Genomic DNA, 12,248 nt, shown 5'->3' on the forward strand with positions numbered 1-12,248 from the left:
GAGTGGTGGGGTCTGGCTGGCTTAGGCGCATAGCCTAGCCAGCCAGAAACCACATTTCTAACAGTTGGCCTACACATAGGAGATTCAGTCTGTAGCACATGTTACTTACCTTCGGTAACGTTATATCTGTAAGAAACAGTAGTTAGTGTTAGATTCCTTACCTTAGAATATCCCCAGGCGTCAGACTGGATCCAGAAAGGTTTGCGTAGCGGTACCCCTGGGCGTCGGAAGGCGTCGTCTGAGGCTCCGCGTCCGTCGTCGGCATCATTGGAGCCGGGATGACGTCACCGGAGTACTTAGACGTCGCCCTCGCGCGCTGTCAGTTCTTATACCCATTTTTTCCGCGCCAGGAACGCAGAGCCATGATAAAAAACAACACTGGTGCCATAAAACTAGGGCCCTCAAAGGGATGTTCCTTAACCCTAGATATCAGTTCGCAGAACTGGGAGGATGAATGGGGCGGTAAGGAATCTAATACTAACTACGGTTTCTTACAGATATATCGTTACCGAAGGTAAGTAACTTGTGCATCTGAAAATAAAAGGTTAGTGTTAGATTCCTTACCTTAGAATAGATACCCCAGCAATACCAACCCCGGTGGTGGGTCTGCGAACCAATGATCACACCAGAAAGTCCTGGAGGACAGAACGACCGAAAAAGCCATCTCTCCGGACTTGGCTGTCCAGGCACTAGTGTCTAGCAAACGTGTGCAGCAAGGCCCATGTAGCTGCCTGACAGATGTCCTGCAAGGGGACTCCCCGACCCAGGGCAGTAGTAGCCTCCGTGGCCCGAGTGGAATGGGCACGCAGCCCCACAGGCAGCTCCTTTTTAGCAAGTGAATAACAAGCCTTGATGTACAAAACGACCCATCGAGAAATGGTCCGCTTGTGCACCGCCCGTCCCTTCTTAGCGCCCACGTAACCAACAAAGAGCTGGTCGCCCACCCGGAACTGGCGTATGCAGTCCAGATAGAATGAGAGCGCACGTTTTGGGTACAGAAGGTGGAGCCTCTCTTTCTCTTTCGAGGGATGCGGAGGCAGAAAGAAGGTGGGCAAGGAATTGGACTGCCCGATGTGGAAGGCTGTGACTACTTTGGGCAGGAAAGAGGGACGCGTTCTCAAGACAACTTTGTCCGTATAGACAGAGAGGAAAGGAGGTTGAGAAGACAGAGTCTGGAGCTCACTCACTCTCCTGGCAGAGGTGATGGCAACCAGGAATGCAGTTTTAAGAGTTAGAAGATGAAGAGGGCAATTGTGAAGTGGCTCGAAAGGAGCGCACATCAAATAAGTCAGAACAAGGTTCAAGTCCCACTGAGGCATCACGAAAGGAACAGGAGGAAACATGTGAGTGATGCCCTTCAAGAATCTATTTACAACAGGGGACTTGAAAAGAGAAGGCTGATCAGGAAGCCCTAAGAAGGCTGAGATGGCAGAGAGGTAGCCTTTGATAGTGCCCAGAGAAGAGCCCTGCTGGGCAAGAGAAAGAAGAAAGAGGAGAACCTCTGAAAGTGGGGCAGGGGATCCACAGCCTTTGCTGTGCACCATGCCACAAATTTGTTCCACCTGCAGGCGTATACCGATTTTGTGGAGGGACGTCTGGCTGCCAGAATCACATCACAGACTTCAGGTGGCAAGTCAAATGGCCTCAACTGTCGCCGCTCAATCTCCACGCGTGGAGGTGGAGGCTGCACAGGTTCGTGTGGAGGACCGTCCCCTGCTTCTGCGACAGAAGGTCCTCCTGAAGAGGCAGACGAATCGGGGGATCGACTGACATGCTGAGTAGCTCGGGATACCAGTATCTTCGTGCCCAGTCCGGAGCCACAAGGATGACTTGGGTCCGGTGGCACCTGCTCTTCTTCAGCACTCTGGGCAGAAGTGGTACAACAGACCGCAGCTCCACTTGCGACGAAAAGCGTCTCCGAGCGAGTGCCGCATTGGTAATTCCAATGCGGAGAACTGATGACATTGCGCGTTCTCTTCGGTGGCGAATAGATTTAACCAAGGCTCTCCTCACTGCTGAAAGAGACCTTGCGCCACGTCCGAGTTCAGACGCCATTCGTGATCCATCATGCACCGGCAGCTGAGTTTGTCCGCCCTGGCGTTCAGGGAACCTGCCAGGTGTTTAACCACCAGAGTGACGCCCTGGTGTTCCAGCCACTGCCAGAGGCGCAGAGCCTCATGGCAAAGGGTCCATGACCCCACCCCGCCCTGTTTGTTGCAGTACCACATGGCGGTGGTGTTGTCTGTGAACACCTGCACTACACTTCCCCGGACAGAGGGAAGGAATGCCTTCAGTGCAAGTCGGATCGCCAGCAGCTCCAGAAGGTTGATATGGAGCCGGGACTCCGCCGGAGACCAGAGGCCTCTGACCTCCGCCTCTCCCAAGTGGCCCCCCAGCCCAGGAGGGACGCATCCGTCACTACTACGTGCTCCAGTTGGGGTAGGGAGAGGGATCTGCCGCTGACCCAATCGCGGTTCGTGAGCCACCACTGCAACTGTTTCGCAGTGCCCTCCGAGATCAGGTCGTGGTTGGACAGGTTGCCCTGATGCTGAGCCCACTGAAACTTCAGGTCCCACTGCAGAGCCCGCATCCGCCATCTGGCATGATGCACCAGAAGGATGCAGGAGACTATCAGCCCCAGGAGCCGCAGCGTCAACCTGACCGAGACTCGGGATAAAGGCTGAAAGATCGGAATCAGAGCATGAATATCCCGAACCTGCTGTTCAGGAGGATAGACCCTAAACTGCACCGAATCCAGACCTGCTCCGATGAAGAGGAGCTTCTGAGAGGGACACAGGTGCGACTTTGGCACATTGATGGAGAACCCCAGCAGGTGCAGGAGGTCGGCCATAGTCTGGAGGTGGCTGATGACTGTCTGGGGCGAGCCCGCCTTCAACAACCAGTCGTCGAGATAGGGGAAGACTGACACCCCTAATCTGAGCAGATGAGCTGCGACCACCACCATCACTTTCGTGAACACCCGAGGGGCGCTGGTAAGGCCGAAGGGGAGCACGGCAAACTGAAAGTGCTTGCGGCCTACCGTGAACCGCAGTTAACGCCGGTGGGCCGGCAGGACGGGGATGTGAAAATATGCGTCCTGCAAGTCCAACGCTACAATCCTGTCTTCTTGGTCTAGGGCAGCTAAGACCTGCGCCAAAGTCAGCATCTTGAACTTCTCCTTTCAGAGGAAGCCGTTGACGTTCCGCAGGTCCAAGATAGAGCGTAGGCCCCCTTTGCCCTTCTTGGGAACCAGAAAGTAGTGGGAGTAACTTCTGGCCCAGGAACGCGCTCGATGGCCCCCTTGGCCAAGAGGGCCGTAACTTCCTCTTGCAGAAGTTGCAAGTGATCCCCCGACACGCGGTGGTACTGCGGTGGCATGGCTGGAGGGGTCGCCTCGGAGGGGAGGGAGTAACCCCTTCGGACGATTTGCAGCACCCATCTGACCGATGTGATGGTGTGCCAGTAAAGGAGGTGATGGCGAACCCTAACCCCCACTAGCGTCAAATGGGCCTGAAAGCTCGGACTAGGAAGTCTTTGAGGCGGATTTTATTTATTTATTTATAGTATTTATAGCGCGCTTCTGTATCCCTACGGGCATCCTGGCGCTGTGTTCACATAGCTAATTAACGCTGTGCATCATGGGCATGAGGGAAATCATGAGTTGGAGTTAGGTTTTTGGGAAGAGCCATGTTTTCACCTTTTTTCGAATGCAGCAGGGGTGGATGTGGACTGGCCTCGCCGCTGTCCCCTGCCACCGCCACAGCGGTTAGCATGCCCACCGCCGCGCTGGATGTTAGTCTGCGGCCCGTGAGGGGGCGCCCCTTCCTTGGCCACGAAAGGAGCGAAAGGCAGAAGTTTGCAGGACCTGGCCCGACAGGCCCAAGGACTTGGCCATAGCCCTGGAGTCCTTGAAAGGCTCAAGCGCACTGTCTGCCTTGTCGTCAAAGAGGCGACGGGCATCAAAAGGCATGTCCATGAGGGAATTCTGGACATCAGCCGAAAAGTTGGTGGACCTCAGCCAGGCGTGGCGGCGAACCGCCACCGTCGTGGAAATCGCCCTGCCCAGCAAGTCCGTGGTATCCAGCCCACATCGGATAGAGTACGATGCTGCATCCCGCAAGGGCTTGCGCGAGTTTGACCCGGGCCTCCTCCGGGCAATCTGGCACCACGTCCGCGACTGTGTCCCACAGAGAATGGGTATAATTGCCCAAAAGGCAAGCGATGTTGACCGACCGCAACTCCAAACTAAGTGAGGAGAACAGTTTCTTACCGAACTGCTCATACCTTTTGGATTCCCGATCAAGTGGAGCAGTCGGGAATGCGGTCTGGGAGTTAGAGGCCTGGATAACCAGGCTCTCAGGGTGGGGTGGGTGGACAGGAAGCTAGGGTCGCCCAGGGCCAGGCGGTGGCGCCTGGCCACGTTCCGATCTACAGGGGGACCTGTAGCGGGCCTGGACCAAGTGCCCAACAGAACATCAGTAAGGGCCTCATTAAACGGCAGTAGAGGCACCGAAGAGCTTGCCTGCGGTTTAAGGACCTCGGTGAAGTTAGTCCTCACTGTCGCGACGGGGAGCTCAAGAGCCAAGGCCTTGGCAGCGCTCGTCAGCACCACGCTGTAAGCAGCCCCCTCCTCCATAGCCACGGTAGTAGGGAAGACAAAGCCAGTGTCGGGCGAAGTGTCCAAACCACTGGCCTCCCCTAGATCCACTGCCCAGTCCTGATACGACTGGCACTCTTGTGCCAGAGGGTTCTCAGACCCCTCCCAATCCTCCTAGTCTCCCATCTCCTGATAGTCAGGTGCAAAGGGTGGGGCCGGATCATAGAAGAATTGCTCTTCTTTCGGCGTCTAATGTGGCGTCGAGCGACGCCGCTCTGGCGCCGGATCCGACGCCGTCCGGGGACGGGGGTCGGCGCTGGCAGCGGGGGCGTAAAGTCGGCCAGCGGCAATCCAGACCCGGATCCGGTGGGGCCCTGCGGCGCCGGGGCCGAAGCACCCGACAGCGCCGGGGCCGAAGCACCCAGCCCGCTTGGGCTCCCAGTCGGGGCCGCGGAGCCCGAAGGCGCCACAGCGGGACCTGACGGAGGAAAGAGCGACCTCATGGCAATGAGGAAGGCATCGATCTCCTCCGGCGTCGCGTTCATCCCAGGGACTGGCGGGTATGGAGCTGGCAGCGGCACCTGCGGCTCCAGTGGAGCCGCGTGGGTGGTGTCGCCCGAACCCCCGGCCGCATCGTCCGAGCGTTGGTGGAGTCGGAAGAGCGATGTCGTCTCTTCGACTTCTTGTGCTTCTTACCTGAGGACTTGGAGCCCGATGATTGGTGTCAATCCACTGAGCTGCCATGACTGTGGCCCCGCGACCGGTCCCTTGACCTCCTCCTCAACCTGGACTGTGGCGATGGGCTCACTGCCGGAGCTCGAGGTGCTTACCGGACCGCTCCCGCCTAGCCTTCGACGTCAAGGCCCGGCAGTCGGGGCACGACTTGTAGTCGTGGTCGGCCCCAAGGCGATACAGGCACCGACGGTGGGGATCGGTAACCGACATCAGGCCTTTGAGTCATCACAGGGCTTGAACCTGGGCATCCCTACCGGCACCGAGAGTCTACCGACTCAAAAAAGGACCCGAAGGATCGAAAAAGTTAGTCAAAAAGTGACTAAGAAGAACTGCTTTTTCCGGATCTGTGCTTGCTGGTGCGGAAAAAAGAAGAACTGACGCGAGGGCGGCTTCTAAGTAGTCCGGCGACGTCATCCCGGCGGCGATGACGACGGACACGAAGACGATGCCTACTGACGCGCAGGGGTACTGCTACGCAAAACTTTCCAGATCCAGTCTGAGGCCTCGGGATATTCGAAGGTAAGGAATAGAACACTAACCTGTTTCTTTCAGATTTCTCAGTTTAAAATGCAATTTTCAGAGGTGTTAAGTATTTTATTAAACATGGCACCACCATTTATAAAAAAAAGATGTAAATACTGCCAAATATAGGCACTTGTTCTTTATAAACTTATTTTCCAAACTGAAAATGTGCGTTTAAAAGTTTGTTCTGTAATCCAGTACAATTATACAACTATCATACGGTTTATGAATAGGACAGAGAACACCATAGCAGGAAAAAACCCTTCTTGAAATGAATTATTTAACAAACAATGATGGACTTTCTACGACCATGTACAAAAATAGTGGTTCTCACACTCAGGCTTTCATTACAAACAGGCAGATAATAATGTTGGGGCATGGCAGATAACGTTGGGGCAAGGCCAATTTTGCACACAAAATGTGATTATAATCAGTGCTGTAATACCATTCTTGCCCTGCACATGTAACTACTGTCCATTACCATGGCTATTGAAACGCGAATCCCACACAGGGAGCGTAGATCTCCTTTGATACGGACATACACCGCCGTCCAATCGTGTCCCTCTAATTAGTGGAACGCCGGTAAGGACAACCTGCTACTTTTCCCAACATTACCGCTTGATTAACCTGTGTCGCTACCGGGTCGGAATTATCACCGGTACTGCGATTTCCTTGACTTTTTGCTAACAATACAGCCCTGAAGAGTCACAATTGTACCACGTTGTGATGAAACACGTGTCGGCTGGTTTGTTCTTTCTGTATTGATCTGGATTGATATAAAAATCCCCATTAATGATACTTCTGATGTCGACCTTCATCATTTTTACAAGAAAAGTTATTTACATTTTGGTTTTTACACTAAAACCATCACCCTTATACGTGTGCACAGGACTTTGTTCTATATTCACTGTGTAGGTCTTGACTTACATACTTGCAGGGGGTGTTTTGTTTGGGTCTGTTCCCCCTGACCGGTCAGCACCATGCTTATTCATTTTGCATCCTAGACTCCTTGCGTACTTGACAGAGCGCCATTTCTTCCTGTCCTCAATCTAAACCCTTTACCGATACATGTAACTACTGTGTTGTCAACAAACTGAAGGTGCAAAACACAGAATAGTAGCAATATTACTTACTACCTCAGAAATAGTAGCCAGTGAATTGAGGCCCTTAGTGTCCAGTTTTAGTCTTTCTCAATAATATTCTGTGGCTCATCCCACTACTAGAAATCGTAAAAAGCTCATAAAGATAAAATTATAATCACTATCACCTTAGCATAGCTAGTGAATAACTAAAAATGTTGACAGATTAAATGCAACTCAAACTTTCCTAAACCTTGCAGAGTGTTGGTGTGACTTTACATTTAAGAAGGCAACATATCTTCAAAAGGGGCAAACGACAAAGGGGAGTAAATAGACTAATTTGTTCTGTCAGCCCAAAGAAGACACTTACATTTCTACACCATGCCATCATAGAAAGGTAATCAGGTATGCAAAGAAACCAGGGATCCAACAAGTGGCAACAGAGGCTACAGCAATAGTTTGAAGGAGATGCACAGAGGAAGAGTAAAACGTGCCAGGCAGCAAAGTAAAGCAACGTTGACTGGTTTACTTTGCTCTGTTCTCTATTACCTCCACTTTTCAGAAGATAGCGATTGACATCCTGGATGGTGGTATTGATGGTGGGCCCGGTCGGGACACTTCCGGGAGTGACATCAGGGTCATTTTCAGGATCGATATTTTGCAGTCCTTTCCATGGCACGCCCGGGTGAAACTCTGTTTGTGAAGACAAAAGCCAGTCTTGAGGGAAATAAGACGCTTCTTGACTGGCTGAAGAAATCCCAGATATACCGTCATAATAACCACTATCTTACCCTTTCACCAAAAGCATCCCACACACTTATCCAACGTGCAACAAGCAAATAAAGGGGCAATACAAAAAGGTAAATTGTTCGTAAATGTAAGTTTACAACCAAATTTACTTTTTCTAAGCTTGTCAGGAATTCACAAAGGAATTCCTGGCAAGCGTAAACACATTTAATTTGGTGGATATCTCTGCCACCAGTGTGGAGATCTCCACAGCAGTGAAATCAGATATAAAGGTGGGAGGTAAGCATTCCAAGGAATGATTTGCCTTGGATGTTTGAGACCAACCACATGTACCTTTGGACACTCTTAAATTCACCTCCAATCCATTCCCACCTTGAAAATGGTCATAGATTTATTTCGGAGCACAGGGCTGGAGTATATGGTGAGAAGGTGAATGGATCACCCCAAGATCTGCAGTGGGGTGGTTCAGGAAGCGCTTTCTTCACAGCAAAAAAATACTTTGTCGAGAAAAGATTGTGTGATTGTGCATTTCCTTGGCAATACTCTTCCCACTGTGTGGAGTTCTAAGTTCCTAGGTGTCCAGAAATCCACACAGATAGGATATTATTCCACCTGTTGGGTTCTCTGCTATGGCGAACTTGGCCCAGCAGAAATAGGATACAGCTGGAGTATGTATGTGAACATGTGCCTAGTGCAGCTTTCCAGGCACATTCCTGAGAATGATGGCGAACAGCAGGAAACTGGAAAAGTACATTCAAAGGAAGTGGATACACATGCCAATAGTCTTTCTGCTTTTTTGTGGACTGGGACATAAGTACTGCAGCAGCTAATAAAAACTCATATGACATAACAAGCTATTAATATAATTTGTATTTTATTATACTGTATGTTGCAATCTTCCACGATGTTTAAATTCAGCACCTAAAAGGGTACTCTTACACTTTCAGAAACTGCACACCAGATCAAGAAGATATTTGACATTTGAAGTCTTTGCCACTCACTCACTGGCCTGCCACCTATAACTTGTCACCTTTGGAAAGCAGCTGTAATGATGGAATTTCCTAAAGTTTGCCCAAAGTCAATCTCAATGGAGACAGACTTTAAGAGGATATTGTAATATTGGATACCTGCATGGCGCTCAATTTATAAATATTTTTCCATCAGCAGTGGAGACTTATTCCTTAATTTCACATCTATCCTTAGAGAAAGCTTTGAATATTGGGTCCACGCGGAGCATGGTTAAGGACAATAAGAAGAGATATTTTTGGGGCGGCAATATCAATCCTCAGTAAGGTACCGTGTCCAGATGCACAAACACACCTTAAACAATTCACATAAGAGCTCATGCATACATATTGGCAGCTTTGACTCACAAAAGTAGTTACTTGCTGAAGTGCACATTTAGAAATAACTGAAAGATGGGTAACAAACTATGTTTTTTTATTTTACCGATTACTTTTAATTTCTTAAAAAAACACCAAAGACTTGGATCCTGCTCACCTGGAGGCCAATTGATGCTGGAGCCATTGGAGATTTTTTCAGCATCAGACTTGGCACGAGACCAGCTGTCAGGAACAGCTACTGGGGGACTAGCTGGAGAGTCACTGTTGTGGATCAGGTCGTAGCGGCCATAAGAGTCATCAATGGAGGATTTCATGGGAGGGCCAATGGTGAGGCCTCCAGGGATAGTACCTAAAGTGAAAAATCACAAAACTTTCACAATAAAACCTATGTGTAGACATTTCAGCAAAAATTACTACATATTTGATGAATAAATGTTAACAAACATCTGACTGTGCATAAACAAAAAATAACATGTTCAATGGAAATCCCCACAATGAAGGAGTAGGAAGGCTCACCAGAGGAATGGTCCAAATGTAAACGACACACATGTGAAGAAAGTCTTAATGTGAAATGTTAGCTCTTAGTCATCGGACTCTTCATTGTAGTCAAACATATCTCTGGTCTTGTATGAGACTCTGGATCACCTTTCCACATGAAAAACGTCTCTAAACATTTTTTTTTCCATTTGTGACTGTCTGTTGGCAACATTAAAAATATATATTTTCCCTTTTAATATTAACCCAATGTCAATTAAACTGGTGTGAAAAAAGTGAGTAGAATTATACTGCACAACATTCTTTTTTTAAAGAAATACAGTAGAGGTAGTTAGTTAATCATTTAATTTGTTAGCAGCAGTGCCCAATTTGAATTATATGTCAGGACTGGAGGCGAGGATTATGCCTTCTTTCTTCACTTTAATAACATAGCAGTGTTAAGTTTAACAAGAGACTACATTTCCCATGAACCATAGGGAAAAAGTGGTCAGAAACAACACACATGGTAACAACCAATCCTTATCCGGGAAACCACTGTCCAATAAGGGGCCAGTCAGGCCAACATAGTCCATTGTTAGTGTCCTTTCCTCCTCTTTCTTTGCGGCTACGCAGCAAGATATGTGCTCTTCAGTTTCTTTTAACTGCTTAGCGCTTTGTTTACCTTATTGTGTCATATGAGCTTTGCTGTTATTTTCAATTGCTTTGTGGCGCTTATAATGCACTGTGCTATTGCACTTTGGCTTTGTGTCTTTAAAGGTTCTTGTACCAGTGATGTTTTTTCAAGTTATTGCCTGCTGCGCGTGACTTTATGCTGGTTTTCCTCTTATTGTGTAGACGCATTTGCAGAGGGTTTCTTTATTTCTCATTATCTCAGCGTGTGGGCTACGCTGTGCAGAGGGAGCCACGGGCATGGTTTTCCGTCCCTACGCAGCCCCCGCTGGCTGACGCTCCTTGGTACTCCCGCCGCCAAGAGGCACGTCGCGGAGTTTGGTCTCCCTCCAGGGGGTTTTCAAACGTTGCGCGCGCACTCACGTCGGAGCCCTGATCTGAGGTGAACGCCGGTAACGGTGTAGAGGCAGCGGGGATTTCTGTATAGAGTCAGGCTACCCAATCATCTATTCAAGCTCTGTTCCCCGGCCTATTCCAGTAAGGGGCAGAGACTGTAATCCTAAGTCTGTTGGGTAAACGCCTCGCTGAGGTCTTGGACTGCCGGTTGGCGCTCATTTAGGGGACTTTCCCAGATCAGATACCTCCCTGTTAAAAGAGTGTGTGTTTAAATATGTTTTCCCTTGCCAACCATTGAACCCCTCGGGCTAGAACCCGGTTAATTGCAGTTTTCCCCGCAAAAGAAATTATAAGCTGACACCCAGCCCTGATAAAGGCCTTTATTCCTGGTCCAGTGGGTTACCACTGTTGTTCACCTGCACATTATTTGCGTGTTCTCATCACTATGGAATATTACGATGATTATCAAGAGGAGGACCCCCCCCTCGCTGACATGCCCTGGGGGGAGGCTTTTTATGAGGCGGTGGACACATCTATTTACCAGGTGGTTGATCAGGCCATATCTCCTTTGGAAGGCATACTCTCCAATCAGATTCAGCAGGTTTTTAACCAGCTTTCTCAGCAGATTGCACCACCCACACAGGCCCAAGCCACTCCTCGCAAGATCCCCATGGATCTCCACCACCTAAGCGGTCCCAGGAGGCGGGAGTGGTCGTAGATGCCTTTGACCGTCTTAGGCAAGTCTTTCTTGATAGCCGTCCTACAGCCCTTGCAGGGATTTCCCCCCCCCCCCTCCAGCTCTTCCCCCTACTGATCTGCTTCCCCAATCTCTTCCTAGTACTTCCCAAGCTCCCCTGAGTACCTCAGATATGCTGGATCCTAACGATATTGTCCACCCTCTGTCTTCAGAGTGGACACCAGCAGATAAGGTAGCCTCATATGTTGCTGGTCATATTCCACACCCTCTTGAGAAGGAGGCTCGTAACTGCCTCTGGGCGGAGTACCCCCGGCCCACTCTAGAGGGTAAGGTAGCCCTGACACCCGAGATTGATCCATTATTGTCCACATTTCCTCAGAAATTCAGATCCTGGAAGGCCTGCCAAGATAAGCCTTTGGGGCTATTACAAAAATACTAGATATGGTGGAGGAGGCAAAGAAATCCGGCTCCTTTATTTCGCCTGAGACCCTTTCTGGATGGGAACAGCGTGCTGTGATATTCCTGGGCAATGCCAATTGTGACCTTTCCATTGAGCGCCGCCGGTCTCTCCTCATTAAAATTGATCCGAAATGAGCAGACCAGGTGGCCTCTTAGGCGGGTGCCATTGCCCATGGTGGTCTGTTCGCTAAGCCCTGTGTGAAGGAGCTCGGTAAATTAGTAAACACCTTCACCTCGTTGGATAGAGCCCAATCTACAATTAAGGTGTTTCCCCGTGTTTTTCGCGGGGCCGGCAGAGGCTTGGACCGCTCAGCCGGTCGTCAACCTCACCAGACTAATCAGAGAGGCTCTGCACAGTACCAGGACCAGTCCCGGGAACTTTTACCCCACGGGAGGACGGCGTGGAAAGGGGAAAGGATTCCGCGGAGGAGCTACAGCCTCTAGCCCAGGTGAGACTTCTCCCTTCTTCCCCACAAAGCTTAGGGGGGCGGTTAGCAGGGTGCTTCCAGGTTTGGTTAACTATAAGACGCGATGCATGGGTATTACAAATTGTGCGAGGTTCCATATAG

The 12,248-nt window shown here is 50.1% G+C and overlaps 1 protein-coding gene across 8 annotated transcripts in view; it reads right to left on the bottom strand.

The window, feature by feature from the left end:
• The window catches only part of TNRC6C (trinucleotide repeat containing adaptor 6C), a 992,178-nt gene that overhangs the window by 110,850 nt on the left and 869,080 nt on the right, over nt 1-12,248 (bottom strand). For 4 of the 8 annotated variants that reach the window (XM_078654625.1, XM_078654629.1, XM_078654630.1 and 1 more), the window contains 2 exons: nt 9,181-9,372; nt 7,483-7,626 (listed from right to left, as the gene is read on the bottom strand). In XM_078654625.1, the coding sequence (XP_078510751.1) occupies nt 7,483-7,626; nt 9,181-9,372 (336 nt within the window). Of the gene's footprint in view, nt 1-7,482; nt 7,651-9,180; nt 9,373-12,248 lie in introns of all 8 variants that reach the window. The other 4 variants (XM_078654624.1, XM_078654632.1, XM_078654628.1 and 1 more) reach the window with 1 other exon arrangement.

Source organism: Lissotriton helveticus, chromosome 7 (genome assembly GCF_964261635.1).
Source record: "Lissotriton helveticus chromosome 7, aLisHel1.1, whole genome shotgun sequence".
NCBI classification, from domain to species: domain Eukaryota; kingdom Metazoa; phylum Chordata; class Amphibia; order Caudata; family Salamandridae; genus Lissotriton; species Lissotriton helveticus.